This window comes from Bos javanicus, chromosome 3 (assembly GCF_032452875.1).
Source record: "Bos javanicus breed banteng chromosome 3, ARS-OSU_banteng_1.0, whole genome shotgun sequence".
Taxonomy (NCBI): domain Eukaryota; kingdom Metazoa; phylum Chordata; class Mammalia; order Artiodactyla; family Bovidae; genus Bos; species Bos javanicus.
The window spans coordinates 34,301,736-34,326,583 of record NC_083870.1 but is presented as its reverse complement, the minus strand read 5'-3'; the positions used below and the strand labels follow the sequence as shown (position 1 = coordinate 34,326,583).

Genomic DNA, 24,848 nt, shown 5'->3' with positions numbered 1-24,848 from the left:
AATACAGCTGAAGATTGAGTCCAATCATGTGGCTAATGACCCAATGCATCAGGCCTCCCTAATGAAATCCCAATAATGTTTCTGGATGCTGAGGCTCAGAGGAATTCCTGGTTGGTAAATACAGGTGTGCTGGGAAGGTGACACGTCTTGGCTCCCCAGGCAGAAGATATGGAAGCTTCGTGTTCATAACCCTCCCAGGTTTCACCCTGCCCTTCATTTGGCTGGCCCTGGTTGTATCCTTTAAATAAAACTAAATTGTTAAGTGCAGTGCATTCCTGCACTTAATTCTTCAAGAGATGGGAATTCTTCAAGAGATGGGAATACCAGACCACCTGACCTGCCCCCTTAGAAATCTGTATGCAGGTCAAGAAGCAACAGTTAGAACTGGACATGGAACAACAGATGGTTCCAAATCAGAAAAGGAGTACGTCAAGGCTGTATATTGTCACCTTGCTTATTTAACTTTTATGCAGAGTACATCATGAGAAACACTGGGCTGGAGGAAGCACAAGCTGGAATCAAGATTGCCAGGAGAAATATCAATAACCTCAGATATGCAGATGACACCACCCTTAAGGCAGAAAACGAAGAGGAACTAAAGAGCCTCTTGATGAAAGTGAAAAAAGAGAGTAAAAAAGCTGGCTTAAAACTCACCATTCAAAAACCAAAGATCATGGCATCCGGTCCCATCACTTCATGGCAAATAGATAGGGAAACAATGAAAACAGTGAGAGACTATATTTCGGGAATCCAAAATCACTGCAGATGGTGATTGCAACCATGAAATTAAAAGATGCTTGCTCCTTGAAAGAAAAGCTATGACCAACCTAGACAGCATATTCAAAAGCAGAAACATTACTTTGCCAACAAAGGTCTGTCTAGTCAAAGCTATGGTTTTTCCAGTAATCATGTATGGATGTGACAGTTGAACTATAAAGAAAGCTGAGCACTGAAGAATTGATGCTTTTGAACTGTGGTGTTGGAGAAGACTCTTGAGGGTCCCTTGGACAGCAAGGAGATCCAACCCGTCTATCCTAAAGGAAATCAGTCCTGAATATTCATTGGAAGGACTGATGAAACTCCAATACTTTGGCCACCTGATGGAAAGAACTGACTCATTTGAAAAGACCCTGATGTTGGGAAAGATTGAAGGTGAGAGGAGAAGGGGACAATAGAGTATGAGATGGTTGGATGGCATCACTGACTCAATGGACATGAGTTTGAGTAAACTCCAGGAGCTGGTGAAGGACAGGGAAGCCTGGCATGCTGCAGTCTATGGGATCGCAAAGAGTCAGGCACAACTGAATTGACTAAACTGTGCATTCCTGAGTCATTAAGTTCTGTGAGTTATTCTTGTGACTTACTGAACCTGAGGGGATCATAGGAATCCCTGAATTTTTGCCAGTTGGTCAGAAGTGTGGGTGACTTGGGGACCCTCAGAGTGTTGCTGGCATCTGATGTAAGGGCAGTCTTGCTGAGAACTGTGCCCTTAAATTTGTGTAGTCTTGCACCAACTGCAGGTGGTTAGCATCAGAATTGTATTCAGCTGGGGTTTGTGTTAGAACAACAAGTAACAAACAGAATCCTACTCAAACTGACTTTGAAAAGTCAGCAGAATTTACAAAGTTTAAAAAATATTAATGTAACTGCTGCTGCTGCTGCTGCTAAGTCACTTCAGTCATGTCCGACTCTGTGAGACCCCATAGACGGCAGCCCACCAGGCACCCCCGTCCCTGGGATTCTCCAGGCAAGAACACTGGAGTGGGTTGCCATTTCCTTCTCCAATGCATGAAAGTGAAAAGTGAAAGTGAAGTTGCTCAGTTGTGTCCGACTCCTAGCGACCCCATGGACTGCAGCCTACCAGGCTCCTCTGTCCATGGGATTTTCCAGGCAACAGTACTGGAGTGGGGTGCCATTGCCTTCTCCGATTAATGTAACTAAGTATTATTTAATATATTTTTTAAATGACAAAATACCCTGCTAGCCACTACTGGCTCTGCTGCTTTTTGCAGCTTTACTGCTCTTCCATTATACCCCCCCACACATCCACACACATAACATCATCTCTGTTGTAGCTGGTCTGGAAGAGCTTCTAAACTTTCTTGCCCAATTTAGCAACCCACAGAGTTTTCAGGGCTACTTCCTCTGATTGAAAATGATTTCTCTCCTGTGAGCTCTAGCTAAATCTGACTTTTCTTCATCTCCTGTGGGGAGATTTCCTACTTCAGAGGCTCCTCCTATCTAATCCTCACTCAGTATTTTGGCTGAGAGAGCATAGTGGAGGATGAAGAAGTTAGCAGAGGTAGGGAGTTACTGGAACTGGGTGGTAAGGAGGGGATGGGAGAGTTTATGGTGGTAGTGATGAGGAGGGGGTTAGAGCAGAAGGAAAGAGGGTTTGAAAAGGACCTAAAGAGAGTAAATAAAGTTGTCAACAAATGTCTAGGATAATGGTATTACACCAACAAAAATACTTGAATTTCAGTGCTTAAAAATAGCACAGTGTATGGGAACGCTGAAATATAGAAAATAGTAATGCAGTCGTGACTCCCTCTTCTCTGACCTTCAGAGTAGCCTCTAAATCTTGGTAATTCAATTGCAGAGACATGCCATTCCACCTGGAGATTCAGCTTTCTGAAATATTCTTGGCACAAACCTTGGAAGGCTCTGATTCTGTTTTAAGAAGGAAAGCCATGTACTTACATAATTTATACACATTGCTGCCAGATTAATATTCCTGAAGCACAGCTCTTATCAGGTAGTCACTAATATTTACTGAATATTTGCTATGTGGCAGGCACCACATATAATATCTCTCTATATTATCTTATTTAGTCTTCATAACAACCCCTCAAAGTAGGTAACATCATTAACCCCATTCTGTAGATAGGAAAATGGAAGCTTAGGAAAAATAAGTCTCTTGGAAAGGAAATATAGCTACTAAATGGCAGAACTAGGTTTGGAACTCAGATCTCTCTCACTTGACTTTGGTCCTTAACCACTATTCTTTATCACCTCTTCTGTTCAGAATATGAGTGAGCAGTCAGTAAAGTCTAAGGGCTTATCACTTAAGACCCTTACTTTCAACTGCCATTCCAATTTTATTTCCTACTATGCCCCTTCATACATCTGATTTTCAGGGCAAATAAAAGCATTTGCTGAACACCAATATCCCTCAGCAATTCACACTTCCATGCCTTTGTTTATGTAAGAATGTTTTCAATGTGTCACTGGTTCCAGAAAAAAAAATAGAAATATTTAAATCATTGTTTCACACAATAATTGTCATGGTTTTTATTTTTATATATATATAAATTGATTTTTACATGTATACAAATATATACACACATGTATATTTCTTCCCTTAAAATGAACTGTTCTGAAGAATGTACAAATACTAAGTGGTTTTGAAATGTATTAGGCCTTTATAAATTGTTTAAAAATCCAAATCAAACAGAATTAGGATTCCAAATAGTAGAAGTCATTTTACCAAAAGTCCAACAAGTGTTTAGGGTCTCCCCTAAAGATTATCTAAAATTTAGATAATCCAAGATTGTCTAAAATTACAAAACAAAAAACTATTCAGGACAGAAATTTGGCAGAAATCAGTCTCCTTTTGTAGGGTACCTCTCCTCCCAACAGACATAATTTTTTAAAAAATGAAATATCTGCTGTGGAATAATTTCATAGATTAAAAAATGCTGAGTTATGTTACATTGAATGGTCAGTTGATTTGGCTACAATACAGCTTCAGCTTTTTAAAAAGCTCTCCAGAAAACATAAAGAGAAAGTAACATTTTCTAACTCATTTTAGGAGGCTACCATTACCTTGATAACAAAACCAAAGAAAGGGAGTCCAAAAAAGAAAACTACAAACCAATACTCCTCATGAACATAGGTGAAGAAAATCCCCAGCTGGGGAATTCCTGGTGGTCCAGTGGTTAGGACTCCACACTTCTGCTGCATAGGGATTGATCCCTGGTCAGGGAACTAGGATTTTGCCTGCCAAGCAAGTAGCACAACCAAATAAAAAAAAAAAATCTCAACAAAGATTTAAAAATTGAATTCAGTAATATATAATATATGCATATATAATAGACAACATATAAAGAATAACACATCATGATTAAAAAAAGAGCAAGAGAATTCCAGAAAAATTTCTGCTTCTTTGACTATGCTAAAGCCTTTGACTGTGTGCATCACAGCAAACTGTGGAAAATTCTGAAAGAGATGGAATACCAGACCACTTTACCTGCCTCCTGAGAAACCTGTATGCAGGTCAAGAAGCAATAGTTAGAACCAGATATGAAACAATGGACTGCTTCCAAATTGGGAAAGGAGTACATCAAGGCTGTATATTGTCACCCTGCTTATTTAACTTATATGCAGAGTGCATCATGTGAAATGCTGGGCTGGAGGAAGCACAAGCTGGAATCAAGATTGCCAGGAGAAATATCAATAACCTCAGATAGGCAGATGACACCACACTTATGGCAGAAAACGAAGAGGAAATAAAGAGCCTCTTGATGAAAGTGAAAGAGGAGAGTGAAAATGCTGTCTTAAAACTCAACATTCAGAAAACTAAGATCATGGCATCTGGTCCCATCACTTCCTGGCAAATAGATGGGGAAACAGTGGAAACAGTGACAGACTTTATTTTCTTGGACTCCAAAATCACTGCAGATGGTGACTGCAGCCATGAAATTAAAAGACACTTGCCCCTTGGAAGAAAAGCTATGACCAACCTAGATAGCATATTCAAAAGCAGAGACATTACTTTGCCAACAAAGGTCTGTCTAGTCAAAACTATGGTTTTTCCAGTAGTCATGTATGGATGTGACAGTTGGACTATAAAAAAAGCTGAGGACTGAAGAATTGATGCTTTTGAACTGTGGTGTTGGAGAAGACTCTTGAGAGTCACTTGGACTACAAGGAGATCCAATCAGTCCATCCTAAAGGAAATCAGTCCTGAATATTCATTGGAAGGACTGATGCTGAAGCTGAAGCTCCAATACTTTGGCCACCTGATGGGAAGAACTGACTCATTGGAAAAGACCCTGATGCTGGGAAAGACTGAAGGCAGGAGGAGAAGGGGACAACAGAGGATGAGATGGTTGGATGGCATCGCCGACTCAATGGACATGGACATTAAGCAAGCTCCGGGAGTTGGTGATGGACAGGGAAGCCTGGCGTGCTGCAGTCCATGGGGTCGCAAAGATTCAGACACGACTGAGTAACTGAACTGAAACAAAAACATATTACTCAGTGAAAGAAGTCAATCTGTAAAGGCTACATACTTAATGATTCCAACTGTGTGATATTCTGGATAAAACAAAAGTTGGGAGGCAGGAAGATAAGTAGTTGGTTGATATGGGGTGGTGGGAAGGCAGGGATGAACAGGTAAAGCTTGGGATATTTTTAGGGTAGTGAAATTATTCTGCATAACATTATAAGAGTGAATACATGTCATTATGCATTTGTCAAAACCCATAGACTATATAATATACAAAGAGTAAACCCTAATGTAAACTATGGACTTTGGTTGATAATGATGTGTCATTGTTGGCTCATTGATTGTTACAAATAAATGTACCGTACTGATTCGGGTTGTTGATGATTGGAGAGGCTGTGTGCAAGGACGGGGTAGGGAGGTGGGAATTCTGTGCACATTTTGCCAAATTTTACTGTGAACCTAAAACTGCTCTAAAAATAAAATGTATGTATGCATATATATATATATACACACACACACACACACACACATATATGTATGTGTGTATACATGTATTAATACTTTATTTAAAAATGATATATATATTTCTATATAATTTTATATAGACATATATTTACATATCCTTCTAAAATTCTAAAAAGTAGGAGTTCCCTGGTGGTCCAGTGATTAAGAATCTGCTTTCTAATGCAGGAGACACAGGTTCGATCCCTGGTCTGGGAAGATTCCACATGCCACAGGGCAACTAAGCCTCCATGCTGCAACTACTGAACCCATGCTTTAGAGCCCATGAGCCGCAACTACCAAGCCCACATGCCACTGCTGAAGCCTGCACACCCTAGAGCCTGTGCTCTGCAGCAAGAGAAGCCACCACAGTGAGAAGCCCGTGCACCAAAACTAGAGACTAGCCCTGGTTTGTCACAACTAGAGAAAGGCTGTGTGCAGCAACAAAGACCCAGTGTAGCCAAAAAAAATTCTAAAAAATTTATCAGTGTAATCTACCTACTTGTCATAATTGTCCAAAGAAGGAAAAATATATGATCATTATCAATTGATACAGAAAAAACATGTGACAAAATTCAACATCCATCCATGATTAAAAACTCTCAGCAAACTCGAAATAGAAAAAAACTGACACAAGCTGATAAGGGCATTTATAAAAAACATAGAGTTAACATCACACGAAATCATGAAAAGCTGGATACTTTGTCCTATGGTCAGGAACAAGGCAATGATGTCCATTGTCACCAGTCCTATTTAACATCATACTGGAAGTCCTAGCCAGTGCAGTAGGACAAGGAAAATAAATAAAAGGCATACAGTTCATAAAGGAAGAAATAAAACTTTCTCTATTTGCAGACGATATAATTGTTTACATAGACAATCCCAAGGAACCTACAAAGAACTCGTGGAACTAAAACGTGAGTTTAGAAAAGTCACAGGATACGTCAACAGAAACAAAATCAATCATGTTTCTATATACTAACAATTGTCAAAAGGAAACTTAAAATTATATTTAAAAAATAAAATAATATAATTTATAATGGGTTCTCTCACAAATTAAATAGTTGAGAATAAATCTACCAAAGCATATACATGATCTGTATGTTGAAAACTGCAAATGCTGATGAAAGAAATTGAAGCCCTAAATAAATGGAGAAGCATGTCATGTTTATAGATTGAAAAATGCAACATAAAATTCATGTCAATTTTGCCTAAATTGATCTAGGCAGGTAAATTTAATGTGATTCTAATAAAAATCCTAGCAGAATTTTTTTAAGATATGGACAAGCTGATCTTAACATTTATTTTGAAAGGCAAAGGAACTAGAATAGCTAAAACAATTTTGAAGAAGACCACTAAAGTTGGAGGAATTGTATCACTCTATTTTAAGATTTACTTTAAAGCTACAGTATCCAACCCAGTGTGGTGTTGGCAAGGGCATAGAGACGCAGATTAGACACAGTCCAGAAGTAGAGTCGCACAAATATGACCAACTGATTTTTTTTCACAAAAGCACAGAAGCAATTAAATGGAGAAAGAACAGTCTTTACAAACAATGATGTTAGAACGACTGAATATCTACATGCCTAGAAAGGGTGGACAGAGAGGAGAAGGAGGAAGGAAAGAAGGAAGAAAGAAAGAACCTTGATCTAAATTACATACTTTATACAAAAGAAAAAACAAAGCTCAAAAAATCCAAATGGAAAGTATATAACTATAAACATTAAGATAAAACATAGGAGAAAATATATGTGACCTAGGGTTAGGCAAAGAGTTTTCAGATAGGATGCCAAAATCATGATCCATTTTTAAAAAAAGATAAATTAGACTTCACCAAAATGTAAAACTTATGCTCTGGAAAAGACACTGTTAAGGGAATGAAAAGACAAACTACAGACTGGGAGAAAATATTACCAAATCACATATCCAACAAAGGACTTGCATTTAGAATATATAAAGAATTCTCAGAACTTAATTGTAAGAAACAAACAACCCAACTAAAAAATGGGCAAGGAACTTGAACAGACACTTTGCCAAAGATACACAGATGGCAAATAAGCACATAAATCATATTCAACATCATTAACTATTGGGGAAATGCAAATTAAAACAGCAATAAGGTACCACTGACTAAGAAAAAGACAATGGCTAAGAAAAAAACCTCTAACAATACCAAGTTCTGGAGAAGATGCAGAGCATCTGGAATACACTGTTGGTGAGAAAGCAAAATGGTAAGCCCACTCTAGAAAACAGTTTGGTGGTTTTATATAAAGTTAGATAAATAATCTAGAAATCCCATTCCTGGGTATTTACCCTAGAAATAAAGACTTATGTTCATTCAAAAACCTGCACAAAAATGTTTTTTAGCAGCTCTACTCATAATATTAAAAAATAAAGTGGAAATAACCCAAATATATTTTGGCAGGTGAATAAACAGTGATGGGATGGAACTCAGGAACAAACAAGGAGCAAACTATTGATAAATACAGCAATAATATGGATAAATCTCAAAAACATTATGCAGCGTGAAAGAAGCCAAACACAAAAGAATACATACTGTATAATTCCACCAATCTGAAATTCTAGAAAAAGCAAAGCAAATTTATAATGACAAAGCAGATCAGTGGTTGACTGGGGATTGACAGCAAAATGCAGGAAGAAACACTTGGGAATAATGGAAGCTTTTGTTATCTTGATCATGGTGGTGGTTACCTGGATATAAACATTTATCAAAACTCAGAGTTGCAGTGTTCATATTTCATGACCCAGCTAGCTCACTTTTAGGTATAGAGTGATGTTTCTCAAACTGCTGGTAGAGATCCATCATTATAAGTGAATCATTAAATTAATTTAGTGTGTCTACTCAGAGGGACCCTAAAACTAATGAAGCTTCAGCTTCAGGACCTCTCACTTGCAAAGCTTCTTCCAATATCTGACTGATATATTTTTATTCATAATTTTCTATTCTTTTTCTAAAGAGAGTGCTCAAATTGTATAAACTTTAGTCCCCACAAAACCTGGATCTGCTTCTGGATCATCAGACTTTTTTAAAAAATGAAATGGAATAGAAAATATGAAAGCTTTTTGTGAAACTTTTGTTTCCATTTATATCATGGATCATGACATTAAAATGTATTTCTTACCAGCATTTGTATTAAAAAAGAGAAGTTTGGAAATGTCTTGCTGTGAAGCAACCTAGGCACAGATGCAGAAGGACATATGTACACATGTGATGCAGGACTGTTTGTGAGAATAGATGTTTGAAAATAACCTCAATGTCCATCAATATGAGAATAAGTGAATACATATGGTATATGTATGTAGTGGAATTCCTTATAGCTAAAAGGAATGAACTAAATGTACGTGCATCAGGCTAGATGACTCTTACAACCTTATGTTTACAAAAAAAAAAAAAAAGCAGAGGAAGGATACCTAACGTATGATATTGTTTACATAAAGTTTAAAACAATCCGAAAAACAATACAATGGTGAATGTGTGTTATTTCTAGATACAGTCATACAGTCATGTATATAGTTATATATATATAGAGAGAGAAAAAGCACTAAAATGTACATGAGGCTAACTAAAAACAAATGCAGGATGGGATAGTTGTTACTTACAGCAAGGAAAAAGGGAGAGAATGATATGAGGGTACACCCAGGGGTTCAATTTTACATGCAATTTTAATTTTGTTTTTAAAGAATAGATTTGAGACAAATGAGGAAGAGTGTTAAAATTTCACAAGGCTGATTGGTGGGTATGTGGAATTTTGCTGTGTTATTCTGATTCTTCTCTGATTGCATTGTATTCCACATGCATATTGTTGTTGACATTGCTAATGAGTGTATTATTTCATGTGTGTAGTGTGGGTATTTACATACCTTATACCACTTAAGCTGCTGATCACTTTATGAAATAAGGACAGAAATTATTATCCCTATTCCATAGAAAAGGAATCTCTGAGACTGCAGGATAATTTATTAACAACTGGTTTGAGGAGGGGGGCTTCCCAGGTGGCACTGTAGTGAAGAATCTACTTGCCAGTGCAGGAGATACAAGAGATACAGGTTCAATCCCTGGGTCTGCAAGACCCCCTGGAGAAGGAAATGGCAACCCACTACCGTATTCTTGCCTGAGATACGCCATGGACAAAAGAGCCTGGCAGGCTACAGTCCATAGGGCCACAGAGTTGGTCACAACTGAGCATGTAGGCATTCATGGATTGGGGACTCACTCAGCAGTTCCTTGCTTAGCCTAGATTTGCATGCAAGTCCACTGGAGAAATTCCCTTCAAGCCCAGGTGACTTGACTCCCCTCACTGACCACCTCCAAGCTTGGAAGGCACTTACTTAGGGGACAAATCGCATTAATAATAGCTAAATGTTCCCTCAGAAGTCATTCTGAAGTACCAGAAGGGACTTCCAGGAATGATACTCAGGCGATGGATACACATTTACAGCCAATTTTTAGAAGGTGAAGGCAGTTTCTTTGACTATATGCCCCACCCCCATCCCCACTGGCTCGCTCAGTGACTTTGGACAAATCACTTAACCTCTCAGTACTTAACATTTACACTCCTGTAAACCGAACGTGTAATATGCATCATTACTTATTCCGGCTCGTGCAGAACCCAATTTGAAAATTAGGGACCGATTTATGGTGGATCGTAAGTAATAACGTCAAATTTTCAACACAATGTACATCTTCTGAGCCCTCTCCATTCCTCAAAGACTATTTTTCACTCTCATTTAAATGGCAGTGGCTATTTTAAAGGAGGCTGAGTTTATACTTTTCAGTGATCCATAACTTTTACATCACTAAGGTAAGAATGGTTTTTGCTGTGAAAAAATTAAAGCAACGCCTAACTAGACAGCAAAAACTGGATATCTTCTATTGCCCTTTTCATCTGTTCTGGCTTTGAAGATTTGGGGAGAAAGCAGTTTGCTAACCAGAAGTTTTAGAACTTTATTTCAGCACTGATAATAATGCTTTGATGAGAATGCTTTAGGTTCTACATGTTGAGGAAGAAGAAAGGCACTGAGAAGTTCCAAATCCAGGAAAGTTGGGAAAGATAAACTTGGGAGCCGGTGACTGCCAGCGCCCCGGGCCAGTTCCCCACTTGGGTTGTGGGTCGGGTGGCCGCGGTGTCTCGCTGACCCCTGGAGGTTCTGGCAAAGAACCGGAGCCCCCTCGCGGCCGAACTGCCCGCAGAGGCCACAGGTCCCTTTAAGGAGTCCCGCGGGCAGGGACCCGGGAGCTAAGGGGGCGGGAGGACGGCTCGCGAGCGGGCGCCACGTGACTCGGCTGCCAAGTTGGTTCGCGAGTTTGACAGAAGTTTGAATTGGACTCGGGGGCTTTCTGCAACCGGCCGGGCAGAGCGGCGGCCGCGGCCTCGGAGAGCGCGAGCAGCAGCGCCCCCCGCGACTCACCCAGCCAGCCTGGATCCCGGGCGGCCGACGGCCGCTCCAGCTCCGGTACCGCCCGCTTCCCGCGCCGCGGGTCAGCAGCCCTCAGCCCCACCACAGTCCCCGCAGCCCCCGAAGCCCCCGCGCCGCGCCCCGGCCCCGCTGCGCCAGCATGTCCTCGACGGAGAGCTCCAGCCGCACCGCGGACAAGTCGCCGCGCCAGCAGGTACTCCCCTCACGCCCCTGAGGCTCCCTCTCGCCTCTCGTCCTCTACCGGGGTGTCGGGCCGACCCTTATTCCTCCCCTTCTCCCGAATGTGAGTGGGAGAAAGAGGGCAGCGCCCTCCCTGGTCCTCCACCGCCCTGACCCCGGGCGGGCTGTGTCTCTGCAGGTGGACCGCCTGCTCGTGGGGCTGCGCTGGCGGCGGCTGGAGGAGCCGCTGGGCTTCATCAAAGTTCTCCAGTGGGTGAGTTGCAGCCCCAGCCGAGGGCTATTTCGGGAGCCTGGGCTGTGACGCTGACCCTAAGCAATGTGGCCGGAGTTGGGGGGTGGGGTGGGGAGGTGCTGCGGCTGGCCGGGCGGAAGGGTGGGGGGCGGCGACAGGTGGGCGGGGGAGGGGTGCGCTGGGGTTGCTTCTCCAGCACTTGGTGGCAGGAGGGTGAGGAACGAGGCATGCGGAGTCCCGGATTCAGTCCTTCTATGTGCAAGGAGCTTTTGCCCAGGGCGCTCACATTTCACCCGGGCGAGAGGACCCGGGTGTAACCTTTCCAGAACTCTGATCCTGCACATACCACTCCTGGGTGGCGGGAGGGGGGAGGAGGACAAGGGGGACGAGGAAAGCTGCGGAGGGCAGAGGAGGGAAGGAGGCAGGCGACGGGTACCATCCTGTCCCCAGACCTGCCAGGGCCTGACTGATCCTGGAGGTGGACTCAAGGGACAGGGTCCTGGCTGGCAGGCCTGCTCTATTGAGATCACGTGTAATCTGCGTTGCTGTAACTGTGGGAGCAAGTGCGTGAATGAATGAATGGATTTCATGGCCCTAGGATGAAATAAAGAAAAGAAAAATAAGACAATAAAAATCAGCCAGAACGTGCCTTGTAGACTAAGATATGGAGAAGGCAATGGCAACCCACTCCAGTACTCTTGCCTGGAGAATCCCAGGGACGGTGGAGCCTGGTGGGCTGCCGTCTATGGGGTCACACAGAGTCGGACACGACTGAAGTGACATAGCAGCAGTAGCAGCAACAGACTAAGATAGAACATTGAGCTGGAAAGCTGGGGCCTTAGGATACAGACCTGGACCTGCCTTTTCTATCTACTTGACCTTGGCAAAAATCTCTTCTTTGGGCTTCAGTTTCCAGTATTAATCAAATGTTGATCAGACCGTCCCTAGAGTCCCTTTCTGCTCTAAATAGGTTGGCATGCCAGAACATTACCCTGATTAGACTTATTCTGTGGCCTTGAAGAAATCATTTGCCCAGGGCCTCAGTTTCCCTGTAGTGGTATAGGGGAAACACCATCTTCTCCTGCCTGACTGGTACTTTGAGACCTTAGCATGTTCTCTGTCCGTCCCAGTGTATAAATTAGGATCCTGGACAGGTGCAGTCACTCTTTCAAATTATAAAGACCTGTCGGGAGCATTTAGCGCACTATCAGAGAAGAGATTTGTTAGACAATCCGCACACCAAATGGTGTGTGAATAACTTAATTAATATGCTTTCAGCACAAAATTCAGCTGGGGAATAAGTTACCATTAATACTGAGGAGGATTGAGTTCTAAAGGGCTTTTAACTCACTGGAGACAGGAGTTAACACTGTGTCACTGATTCGTAAATCGTCCTTTGGATGAGAATCATCAGATCTGGAATTTAGAAGCAATAGTGCATTTGGGGTTATCTTCCCATATCTGAGACCCTGACTGGGGCTACAGGCCAGCCTGGGGAGCTCCCAAGTGCAAACTCTGGGACCTAGTGGGGACTTTCCACTCTCCCTACTGCCTCAAGAGCATTTGGAATAACTGCTGACTGAGCTCTTTCACCTCTCCTCACTTCCCTGCTCTGACGCACCCCTTGAGTATCTGAGGGGGCCATGGAAGAGTAATCTTAAGCCTCTATGTGTCTGCTATCCAGAGCTGGGAAGCCATTATGAGCAATCCAGAGGAGCAGAACCGGAAATAAAACAGTACGGTTTTATCATTAAACTAGACAATTGGATCTAAGGGAAATTTGAGAAAGACTGTCAAGGGATGAGGAAAACAATGAGGTTATTAGACCACGGAATCATCCTCCGTGGGGGGCGGATTCTGAAAGGCTTCTTTCTTCAACCTTTCTATCCTTTTCCCAAACCTACCCCAGCCAACACCCATAACATTTCTGTAAGGCTGCACAAAGCAATGCCTGGTCTCGTCCACAGTCGGCGCTGATCCCTAAGAGTTAAAACCTGTTTGACTTTTAAGATCCTCAGTTTCTTAGAGAGGAAGTTATGCTTTTCTCTCATAATACTCAATCCAGGAGTCCATGGCTAGGCTCTGAACTCAGCTTTCATTCAAAGGGTAGCCTCATAAAGAGATATGCTTTGCTTTTACTGCCAACCTGGTAACCTGAATTCAAAGTGAGTTTCACTTGCCCTGAGTCTCTCCAGGTGAACACAGGTACTGGCCCCAGGAACCAGCACCAAAATGACAGTGAAAATATCATTTGGGACTTTTTGCATATTTCCTGCTTGGAGGGATCAAATACTCCTGTCTCAACAAAGGGGAAAAAACACCACACACAAAGCTTGCAGTTATTGTAATGATAACTGAAAACTCTGTTGTCACTATTACCAAAAAAGCAAAGCTTTTACTGGAATCCTGGTGAGATAAAGTAATGTTATTCTTCTATTAGCGTATCTTTTTAAAATTTTAACATGAACTAATCTCACCTCAATTTCAGTTCTGGGGTCTCACTGAGTCTACACTAAGCTAGGCAAAGAACATGGGCATATACCAATTATTGGAGAACTAGTTTTTCTCAGCTTTCTAACTATGGAAGCTGGGGTAAGTGATGAAATCTTCATGGGTCTAAGTTTCTTATCTGTAAATGAGGGTAAGATACATCTCATGAGCTCTCTGGAAAGATTATAGAAAGCAATATCTGTAAAGCATTGGAGCATCTGAGAAGACCATGGTGAGCCTGGCAATCCAAGAGGTATTCAATAAGTATTGGTTCCCAGACCTCTCATTCTCCCTAACTTTCCCCCTTATGCAGACTGTCAGCTAGACTTGTCCTTTGGTAAGATCATTTAGATGTTACTGTCAAATCCCTACTCTGTTCTTGTTCATTAGCTAAGTTGTGTCCAACTCTTTGTGATCCCATGGACTGTATCAAGCGAGGCTTCCCTGTCCTTCACCATCTCCTGGAGTTTGCTCAAACTCATGTCCATTGAATTGGTGATGTAATCCAACCATCTCTACCTCTGTTGCCCCCTTTTTCTCCTTATCCTCCTTCTCCCCTTTAGCCCCCTCTGAGGGTAAGGTATGAATCGCTTGGATTATTCAGTCACTGTTCCAATGAAGTGAAAGTGAAAGTTGCTCAGTCGTGTCCAACTCTTTGCAACCCCATGGGTATAGTCCATGGAATTTTCTAGGCCAGAATACTGGAATTGGTAACCTTTCCCTTCTCCAGGGGATCTTCCCAATCCAAGGATCGAACCCAGGTCTCCTGCATTGCAAGCGGATTCTTACAAGGGAAGCCCGCTGTTCCGATAATGTCATATTATGTTTAACTGGGCATGCCCTTGATCAGTAACTCACCTTTGAGGTACCAAAGTCACTTATTTGGCTCTGGGGTCTCAGTAGTGAAAATAAGGTATTTCAATAAATATGGAGAATTCAAAAGCACACCATCAGAGTCGGTAACAACCAATGAGATGATTGTGGGAACAGGCTTTGGGGGAGATCTTGTCTTCCTTGTGCTCTGCGCTAAGTGGAAATGTTAGTGTTCTCAGGACTGACAAAGGTTATCACCAAAAAGCAAGTCAGCACCAAAGTAGAGCCTCATCCTTAAACTAGCAAGGTTATTCTTACATCTTTCCAAAAGAGATGCAGAGGCAGGAGAAAGAGGAAGAGGAGGAGGAGGAGGAGGAGAGTGTGGCCACTGCTGTTCCCAGCAATGCAGGCCCATGAGGAAGAAGGCTAGTTGGTATCAGAGCCCTGGAGATGCCCCTTGTCTCAGGGTCTCCATCTTTCCTTGGCTTCTGTTCTTCATGACCAGCTTGGTGTCTAGTAACAGGGGTGATTACTGGTCTTCTGCACTCTTCCCTGTGGCTCAGTCCCCTGATACAGTTCAGGAAAAAGGCATATCTGGTGCAGAAAGGTGGAAGGAGCTGGGAAAGCATCTTTCTCTGCTCCTGCATCCCAAGGTGCACAGCTACTTCCTCCCTCTTTGCAATCCTCCCTGCACAGACTGGAGATATCTTTTTTCAGCCTTAATAATTCTGTGATCCTGGGTTATGTTTTGGCTTTTATTTGAGCATGACTCCTTTCTGGATGCAAACTCTTGAGAGCAGGTACTGGTCTTATTCATCTTGGATTCTGCAGCGTCTGGCACAAAGTAGATACTCAATAACTCTTTGTTGATTAATGAATGGATGACATAGAAAGAGCAGTGAACCGGCAATCAGGAGTTGTGAATTCTAAGCTTGGCTCTCACATTGGCTAAATGTGACCTTGGGAAAGTCACTTAATCTTTTGGGACTTCAGTTTCCACCTCTATGAAATGAGACTGTTGCGCTTGATAATCTCTGAGATCCTTTTTGCTCTGCTGTTCTGTGAACCTGAGAGATTTTCCCGAGATTCCCCCGTCCGTTCACTTAATAGCAAACTGTCATCTGTTATCTGACACCTTCTGACTGTGTTGTTCTGATTTAACCATATATTCTGGTTAATAAAATTATATAAGTTGTTTAGAGACTCCTGACTTTCAAAGAATCAGAATAGAAGAGAATACAGTTAATACTAATGTTACTATGGGTGTATTTTGCCCATGGAGGAATCATAAAGCAGGGTTCAGGATTTTTAGAACCTTAAGCCTGTCTTCTGGACATAGCAGAACTTTCTGCAATGATGGAAAAGTTCTATAATCTGTGTGGTTCAGCATGGAACCTACTAGTCACATGTGTCTAGTGAGCACCTGAAATGTGGATAGTGTGACCGAGCCACTGAATCTTAAATGTTATTTAATTTTAATTAATTTAAATGTAAATAGCCACATTTGGCTAATTGCTACCATAGTGGATAGTGAAGCTCTAGGGTACAAGCTCCATGAAGACAGAGATTTTGCTTTTCTTTTTTGTTCACTAATAAGTCATATTGCCTAGAACAATGCCTGGGACATAGTAGATGCTCAATAAATGACATCTTTCTGTAGCTGGTCAGGAGTGCCAGTCAAGAGAGTGCTGGTAAAACAGAAGCTCCATAACTAACTGTTCATTGCCCTAGGTGAGAAGTGCCAACTTTTAGGGGGGACCTATACAGAGCCACTCACTAACTGCTAACAGTAAAAATATATCCAACTGTCTGCCCTTCCTAGAATGGTACGTCCTAATTGTGTCCAGTTCTGGACACCAGAAGCTAAGAGGAACAAAGAAACTTCCACGAGGACTCAGAACCACAGAGCTGACAAAAGATTAGAGAATCCTTATGAGGATGAGCTAGAGGAGTGCCATGGTTATGCCAGGGAGGCCACTTGGAGTATGTAAAGGTAATGATGCAGAGGTTTTGAGTGACTTCCCTTCAGTTCTGTCAAGAAGATGAGCAAACAGGGTTCTACTGTGGCCTCTGTAGTTTAAGTCAGATCAGGAGGTTATTCAGGCACTGGAGAGAGATTATACGATCTCCTTTCCTGGAGGAGTGTTAAGATGGAGACAATTCTTGTTTGTTCGAATTAAGCCTCCTAGAAACAGAGAGGTACCCATTATGACCTTTAGAGAGGGGTCAGTGGCTCCAGCCTGGAGAAGATCTGCCAGGCCAGGCGATGCAAGGTGGGGCAGTGGCACCGGACACCACCCAGGGCCAGAGCGCAGCTGCTGGCAAACCCAGCCAAGAACACATGGAGAGAGCTACCCTCAGAGTGAGAGAACCACAGAGCTGGAAAGGCCTTGGGATGGCCTGCTCCAAACCTCTTGTTTTACAGATGAGGAAACTGAGATACCGAGAACAGAATGGCTTGTTAGAGGTTACTGGCTCATTAGTGACAGGACCAGGACTAGGACCCAGATTTCCAGACTCCTAACCCAGTTCTCTTTTCCTTCCACAACACTATCGGGCATTAGCAAGATACCATGCACACAACTCTATTCTATCAACTCTGGATGCAGGGTTGGGATGTGAATTAGCTGTCTTCTAGGTAATTCATGTCTGAGATACTGAATCACAAAGAAACATACAAAAAGTGAACAATTAACAGAGTAAGCTCACTGCTTAACACAAAGGATTATATCATGCACAAGCCAATGGTAAGAACACAGGAAATGGGGCCTCAACAGATGATGTGGGAGAATAAGAAATTCCAATTTCTCACCTTCTTTTCTAACCAAAGTGTGTGTCCCCAGGAAGAAATTAGAAAATTGTAGGATGAGGAAATTCCATTTCACTCAAGATAGGAGGTTTAGTAACATGTGATGAAAGGTGAAGAGGAAAACAATTCAAGTAATCTGAAATGCCTTTGGTTCTCAACACCGAGAAATGGCAGCATCAACAGATTATAAAGTGAAACACCACTGGGGAAATAGCAAAGGCTGATAAGGCAAGTGGAGGATACTTTTCTCTGGGTTTGAGCCAGGACTGCTGGTAACCCAGCCAGCACTGTTGCTGAAGGAAAGGTGCCTTTAGGGGAAGAGAAGTTAGCTGGTGGTACCGTGGGACAGCAGCCCAGCCCCTGCCCCCTTGGTCCCTCTGAAGGCTTGGCAGAAGTGGTCCCCTCCAGCTATATCTCCACTGAGGCAGGAAGTCACTGTAAGTTAGCAAGAAGGTAATGACAAGATTGAATGATGCCTTCAAAGGAGAAATGGAAAGAATTCCATGCATGCCTGATCTCAGTTGGCACAGGGGAATTTCTAGGATGCCTCTCCCTTGGGGAGGAAATTCAAGTGCACCTTTGAGATAGAAGTTTCTAAAGCCTAAATTGCTTTGTGTTAGTCATCATCTTAAGGAGGCTATCTGTGGTCTCCAATGTCACATCCAGTGGGGAGACTTAGAAACTGCCCATTTCTCCCTCTTCATTTCCCTCCCAGGTAGCAGTCAAAGTCAACCCTATGCATTTGGCTATTTGGTCCAGCATCCTGTGCAGTGAACAGAGCACCCTGAGGCTGGGAGACCAGCAGAAGCCATGGGTCCCTGGCCAGAAGGGACTTGATTAAAGGGACTCCTGGGAATGGCTAACCACTCCAGTATTCTTGCCTGGAGATTCCATGGACAGATGACCCTAGTGGACTATAGTCTGTGGGGTCAAAAAGAGTCAGACATGACTGAGTGACTTTCATTTTCACTTTCACTTGGCCCCATCCCATATCTGTACCTGCTAGGAGTGAGAGGGTGGTTCAGAGGGATAGATCTTGGCCAGTTGAGACCTTCTGACTCTCAATCGGGCTTCACTCTCTCTCAGCTCTTTGCTATTTTCGCCTTCGGGTCCTGCGGCTCCTACAGCGGGGAGACAGGAGCAACAGTTCGCTGCAACAACGAAGCCAAGGATGTGAGCGCCATCATTGTTTCATTCGGCTATCCCTTCAGGTGAGCATGAGCTGATTCTGACCCAGCACATCCTCTCTCATTGCATTGGGAGGACCTGCATGGTCTCTTCCTCCTCCAGAAACCTAAAGACCTTTTGTTGTGTGCCACTCCAGTTTCAAATAGAATTACAAGGCACAGGCCCTTCCTGCCCTTTAGGAATTTCAGACAGGAGAAGGCAATGGCACCCTACTCCAGCACTCTTGCCTGGAAAATCCCACGGATGGAGAATCCTGGTAGGCTGCAGTCCGTGGGGTTACTATGAGTCGGACACGACTGAGCGACTTCACTTTCACTTTTCTCTTTCATGCATTGGAGAAGGAAATGGCAATCCACTCCAATGTTCTTGCCTGGAGAATCCCAGGGACGAGGGAGCCTGTTGGGCTGCCATCTCTGGGTCGCACAGAGTTGGACACGACTGAAGCGACTTAGCAGCAGCAGCAGCAGCCAGAGAAAAATACAAGGGAAACTCAGATAAACCCTTGTTTTAATAATGTTCCAGTCTATGAATAACCAATAGCAGGTAATGACAGCTCCTACAGAAAGAACCCCACTGTGTGGGGTGGAGACTTATAGGAGTCTGGGCTAGTTGGGCAAGTCTCTTCCACCCTCCATAGCCTCCTCCCTGCCTTGAAGGTAAGGAAGGCTTTCAGTACTCAGATCCTAAAGAGCTGAAGGGGGACACTCACCTGTACCACCAGAATACAAGGAGGCACACCTTGACCAGGAGGTAGAAGGGAATACTCTTTCCTGGGTATCTAGGAGCTTAGAGAAGGGGGAGCCCAAGTGTTCAGAGGAGAATAGGGACAGGGCTCACCTCTTCAGAAATTTCTAGTAGCAGCATCCAAGTTAGATCAGCTGTCTCTTGCACATAATAGTGTGTTTGTTTTTGGTCTAATGTAGTCTCACTGGGGGACTTAAAGTCTGAGAACGGGTAATTCCAATCTTAACTTGGGCACAGTGCTTTCCCAGGGGCAGAATGAAGCTGATTCCCCTGATGGTTTGGCTGACAGAAATAGATGAACTATATATATTGTGGTTATGACTTAAAGGGTCCTGGAGATACTTGGGAATACAGGGTCACCATGTCTGGGCAGGATGGATGAATGTGGGGTGGTGGCCGAGCGGGAGGTAGAGTTTGGCCAGAATTCCAGGGAAATTCCTGTCTTGACTCCAAGGTTCCCTCCACAAACTTTCCTCCCTACATGCCCCTCTCGGCTCTGCAAGAGTCCTTGGGCGTTAACCGGAGCAGGACTACCCCTGGGGCAGGGAGGGCCTGCTGCTTGCACAGGGAGAGGATCGCCCTGAGCTCAGGGTTGGCTTCATGCCACCTGCAGGTTGAACCGGGTCCAGTATGAGATGCCCCTCTGTGACGATGAATCCACCTCCAAGACCATGCACCTCATGGGAGACTTCTCTGCCCCTGCCGAGTTCTTCGTGACCCTGGGCATCTTTTCCTTCTTCTACACCATCGCTGCGCTCGTCATCTACCTGCGTTTCCACAAACTCTATACGGAAAATAGGCGCTTCCCACTGGTGGTGAGTGGGCACAGCCAGGAGGGATGGGGTGGGGAGGAGATACTGAGGAAGTGTACATCCTGGGCTGAAGACAAGCATGGCAGCTTTCCTGGGTCCCTGACCCTCGCAGGTGAACCTCCCCGATCTCCCTGGCAGCTCTTTGCTGTTGGTCCCTTTGGGTGCTGGGGTTGCCAGGTCCTTGGGCCTGTAGAAGGCCCACGTCTCAGGGCTGTGTCTACCGACTTCCCATCACTTGCTCTGCTCACAGGAGGCACAACAGCTTCAGGAAGCAGGCTCTGGAGTCAGATTTGCTTGGGTTCAAACCCCAGCAATGTCCCTTACTAGCCATATGCTCTTGACAAGTTATTTAACCTCTCTAAATGTCAGTTTCCTTGACTAAAAAATGGAAAGAAAACAATAACTATCTCACTGTTTTGGAAGGATAAAATATCTGGTATAAGAATATCTAGTATATAGTTAGCCTCCATAAGTGCCAGCTATTATTAATACTATTTCCCCTTTGCTTTCTCCTTATCCTAGGCATGCAAGGTGGAAAGGGTGCCTTAGGGGATCCCCACTTATCTCCTGCAGTCTGCCCTAACTCTACCACCAGGTGTAACTGAGCAATGGTGATCAAAGCAAAGGCTGGGGCAGGGGAACGTGGTGCGTTTAGGCTGCTTGGGCTTGGGGATGACACTGACCAATGGATGACTTGTTCCCTGACCTCAGTTCTGAGGGCATGGACAAGGGTAGCCCTGGCTGGCAGGATTCTCTTGATGGCAGATTCCCCAGAATGATCTAGGCTCCCTGAGCCTCCAGGTGTCAGGTAGGATGGGAAGAGGCAGCTGTCCTGGGACCCCAGGATCACAGTGCGTTAGGGCAAGAGGAAAAGAAGTGCAGAATCATGGATTCCTTTCTGACTGTATTTCCTGTCCCTCTGCTCCTCCCAGGACTTCTGTGTGACTGTCTCCTTCACCTTTTTTTGGCTGGTAGCTGCAGCTGCCTGGGGCAAGGGCCTGACTGATGTCAAGGGGGCCACACGGCCATCCAGCCTGACCGCCGCCATGTCTGTGTGCCATGGAGAGGAAGCAGTGTGCAGTGCCGGGGCCACACCCTCCATGGGACTGGCCAACATCTCCGTGGTGAGAGTTGTGGCCACTGATGGGGTGTGGGGGAGGCAGCACTGTCCCTGATGCCCAGGCCAGTCACAGCAGTAGGGGCTGAGAAGAACAGGGAGGGTGTCCTCACAGCTGGTATCCCCAGCACCTGCAACCAGCACATCCCCTCTGCTTCACGCTGGCTGCTGGCCTCTGGCTGACCCCAAGGGACATTTGGGAAGGGCCACTCAACCTCCCATTTCTTCCCTCTTCTGCCCTCTGCCTCCCATTTCCCTCCATTCTCCCCACCTCCTGGCATGCTCGTTGAGACCACCTCCCACTCCTCCTGTCTCTTTATGTGTATGTGTGTGCACACAGATGAGCACATGAAGAGGGCGCCTAGGGCTGTGGTGGGGCTCAAAGCTGGGAGCTGACCCAGAGTGCATGAGAAGGAGCTCCAGGGTGGACAAGAGTTTTGGGCAGTGGTGGGTCCAGCTGGTATGCATGTATTGGCCACCTTAGTTAGAACATCAAAATATCTCTATATCAGTTGGTAGATAGCTGAGGCCTTGAGTTTTGCAAATGTACCCCTGTCATCTCAGCCACCTCAGCCCTGCCCTGGAAAGCTTTGGCTTAAACATCCCCAGATAGAAACCTGGGTTCAATCCCTGGGTTTGGAAGATCCCCTGGAGAAGGGAAAGGCTACCTACTCCAGTATTCTGGCCTGGAGAATTCCATGGACTGTATATCTATGGGGTCGCAGAGTCGGACACGACTGAGAGACTTTTACTTAGGGAAATCTCTCCCTGAAAATGGTCAAAACATCTCCAAAGCCCAGTAACTGAAAGGTTTAATGGCTGGTACACCAGGGAGCTTTCTAGACCTTGCTGGAATTTTCATGATAGGTTCCACCTCCCTGCACCCCCCCCCAAGACTGTACTGTAAAAATGTTCACGTACAGTGAAGTTGAAAGAATTTTTACAATGAACACCCACACACTAATCAACTAGACTGTACCATTAACATTTTACTAGACTTGCTTTATCACATATCTATCTGCCTCTGTTCATCTATCAATCCATCTTATTGTTAATGCATTTCAAAGTTAATTGCAGACATCTGTACACCTCCCCTAAATACTTCCTGCTGATAGTTTTTTAAGTATTTTGAGTAAATATTTGGATAGAGCCAGCTGGGTGGCTGCCCTAGGAAAGGAGCACCTTGGACAGCTCTGGCCCCGCCCACCCCAGGAGGCCCCAAGGATGCTGGGCGAGGCACCATGAGAGCCCTTGCTCTTTGCTCTGCTTTGCATGATGCTCCACTCCAGGAATCACATTCTCCCAGCGACCAAGCCACAATTTGGGTGCATGCTGCAGACAGAGTTAGATACCTTCATCAGAGAGCTCCTTAATGGGTGATGGCCCTAAACCGTGCTCCTCTGTCTTTCAGTCTTTCTAACCCTCTGTGCCTCCCTCCCTCAACCTCATGCAGGCATCCCTCCTCCCTGTTCCCACAATGCCTTCCTTCCTATTCTCACGACCTCCCTCCTCCCCCTACCATGTCTTTGCAGCTCTTCGGCTTTATCAACTTCTTCCTGTGGGCCGGGAACTGTTGGTTTGTGTTCAAGGAGACCCCGTGGCATGGGCAGGGCCAGGACCAGGGTCAGGGCACCAGCCCGGAGAGCGCAGCTGAGCAGGGAGCGGTGGAGAAGCAGTAAGCAGCCCCCAGCTACTCCCGAACAGAACAGCACAGAACAGCACCTCTTCAACCACCTCCGGCTTCCAGGACCTCCCTCTTCCTTCTCCTCCAACTTCCCTCCCCCATCATTCTGGGCTTTGAGACGTCTTCACTGATGGGCAGGCACCAGCTGTTGGAAACCTGGGCAGCCCTCCCAGTGCCTTCCTATCCCTCCTCTTCCTGGAGTCCCAGATGGCAGGAGCTCAGCGCTTCTTGTCTACTGCCTGGACCCAGGCATCTTCCTTGGGGTCTTACATGTACCCTCACAGCCTCTGAGAACCAGCCTCTGCTGCAGGCAAGGGCTGGGGTCAGGAGACCTGAGACTGGTTCCTTGCTGCCACTTCTATCGATCTGTCCAGCTTCAATAAATGTGGGGGGAGGGGAAATTGGTTGGCAGCCTTCTCCCTGCTCTCTTGCATGGAGTGCCCACCAGTGGTTTAGTGACCTCTCTTCAGTGGCTGTCATCAAGGCCCCATGTCTGCACTGACCTGACATCAGTCTGAGCTCAGTATGTTCCCCACTCGCTCCTCTGGCCCCTGTTTGCCCACAGAGTCCATCATGTTTGAACCCAGGAGGCTGACTTGCCTAGAAAACAGCCTTCCAGAGGGTCCCAATTGCAACTGAGTTGCAACTTGAACAAACAGTAGCCAGGAAACTTGCTGGGATATCAGTTTTTTCTATTCCTTTAGTTCTCCCACCCCTCCCTGCTGGGGCACTTTCCACCAATACTCTGAACTCCTACTTGCCCTAGAAACTCTACCTTTCTCCCTGTCCCCCTTCTTGGGCTTGTCTTACACTTGGGACACAAGATGAGGGGGTGAGGAGGCTCTCTGTTTCAGCCCTCCCCACCTCCTGCCTCTCTGTCCAGCTCCTTTCCCCAGCCTCTTGGATCTGAAGCATTCAAGATCCCTTTCTGAGTCTGTTCAGGCCTTCCTTTCATTCCTGTGGGGTCAGCTAGGGGCTCTGGAAGGAGGAAAAAGGACCATCACGAGTCTAAGCTGCCCCAGAGCCCCGGGACATGGATGGATGGGCCCACTTCCCCTTCACTCTCTTCTTTTTTTTCTCCTCCCTGCTCCTTCTCTGGACGCTGGTTCACATTTCTCCTTCTCACCTTTATGAAAGAATATGCCCTCTCACTTTGTCCTCCATTCCTCCTCTGTCTCCTCATTTTTTTCCAGGCTCTATCCCCGCACCCCTCACCCCCACCTCAGTCCAGGGCAGGCCGATGCTATTGGTGCTTCTTCACTTCGGGACCCAGTTCCATATTTGTCCTTGGTGTGTCTCCTCTTCCTGATACCTCCTTCAGTCCCTCTCTGGACCCCAGGGCCCAGGAGTCACTGCTGACTGGATAAGGGCCACCTGCCTCCCATGCCACTCAAAACGTTTCAGTCTGCCCTGGCCATAGAGCTGCCCAGGGAAGAAGGACAAAGGCAGATCCAGCCATTTTCCAAACCAGTGCCAGTTAGCCCATTTGTCATCCCAAAGGTGGGTGTGTCCTGTGCCAGTTTCTCCTCAGGACTGAGTCAACCCCTCCCACCTCCTCACCTTCCTCAGCACCCTCCACAGTAACATGTGCATTACTGGGGAACCCGGG

General features: G+C 45.0%; 1 protein-coding gene across 1 annotated transcript; it reads left to right on the top strand.

Annotated features, from left to right (window-relative positions):
• Positions 1-11,109: 11,109 nt before the first annotated feature.
• Positions 11,110-24,390, top strand: SYPL2 (synaptophysin like 2). The gene is made up of 6 exons (XM_061410931.1): positions 11,110-11,363; positions 11,529-11,603; positions 18,781-18,905; positions 20,240-20,441; positions 21,371-21,562; positions 23,088-24,390. Exons 1-6 carry the CDS (start codon positions 11,310-11,312, stop codon positions 23,232-23,234), a joined length of 795 nt encoding a protein of 264 aa, XP_061266915.1. The 5' UTR covers positions 11,110-11,309; the 3' UTR covers positions 23,235-24,390.
• Positions 24,391-24,848: the final 458 nt, after the last annotated feature.

Coding starts and splice junctions, on each gene's coding strand:
- SYPL2 (XM_061410931.1), top strand. CDS start 11,310: ATGTCCTCGACGGAGAGCTCCAGCCGCACCGCGGACAAGTCGCCGCGC. Junction 11,604..18,780: donor TCATCAAAGTTCTCCAGTGG/GTGAGTTGCAGC, acceptor ACTCTCTCTCAG/CTCTTTGCTATTTTCGCCTT. Junction 21,563..23,087: donor GACTGGCCAACATCTCCGTG/GTGAGAGTTGTG, acceptor ATGTCTTTGCAG/CTCTTCGGCTTTATCAACTT.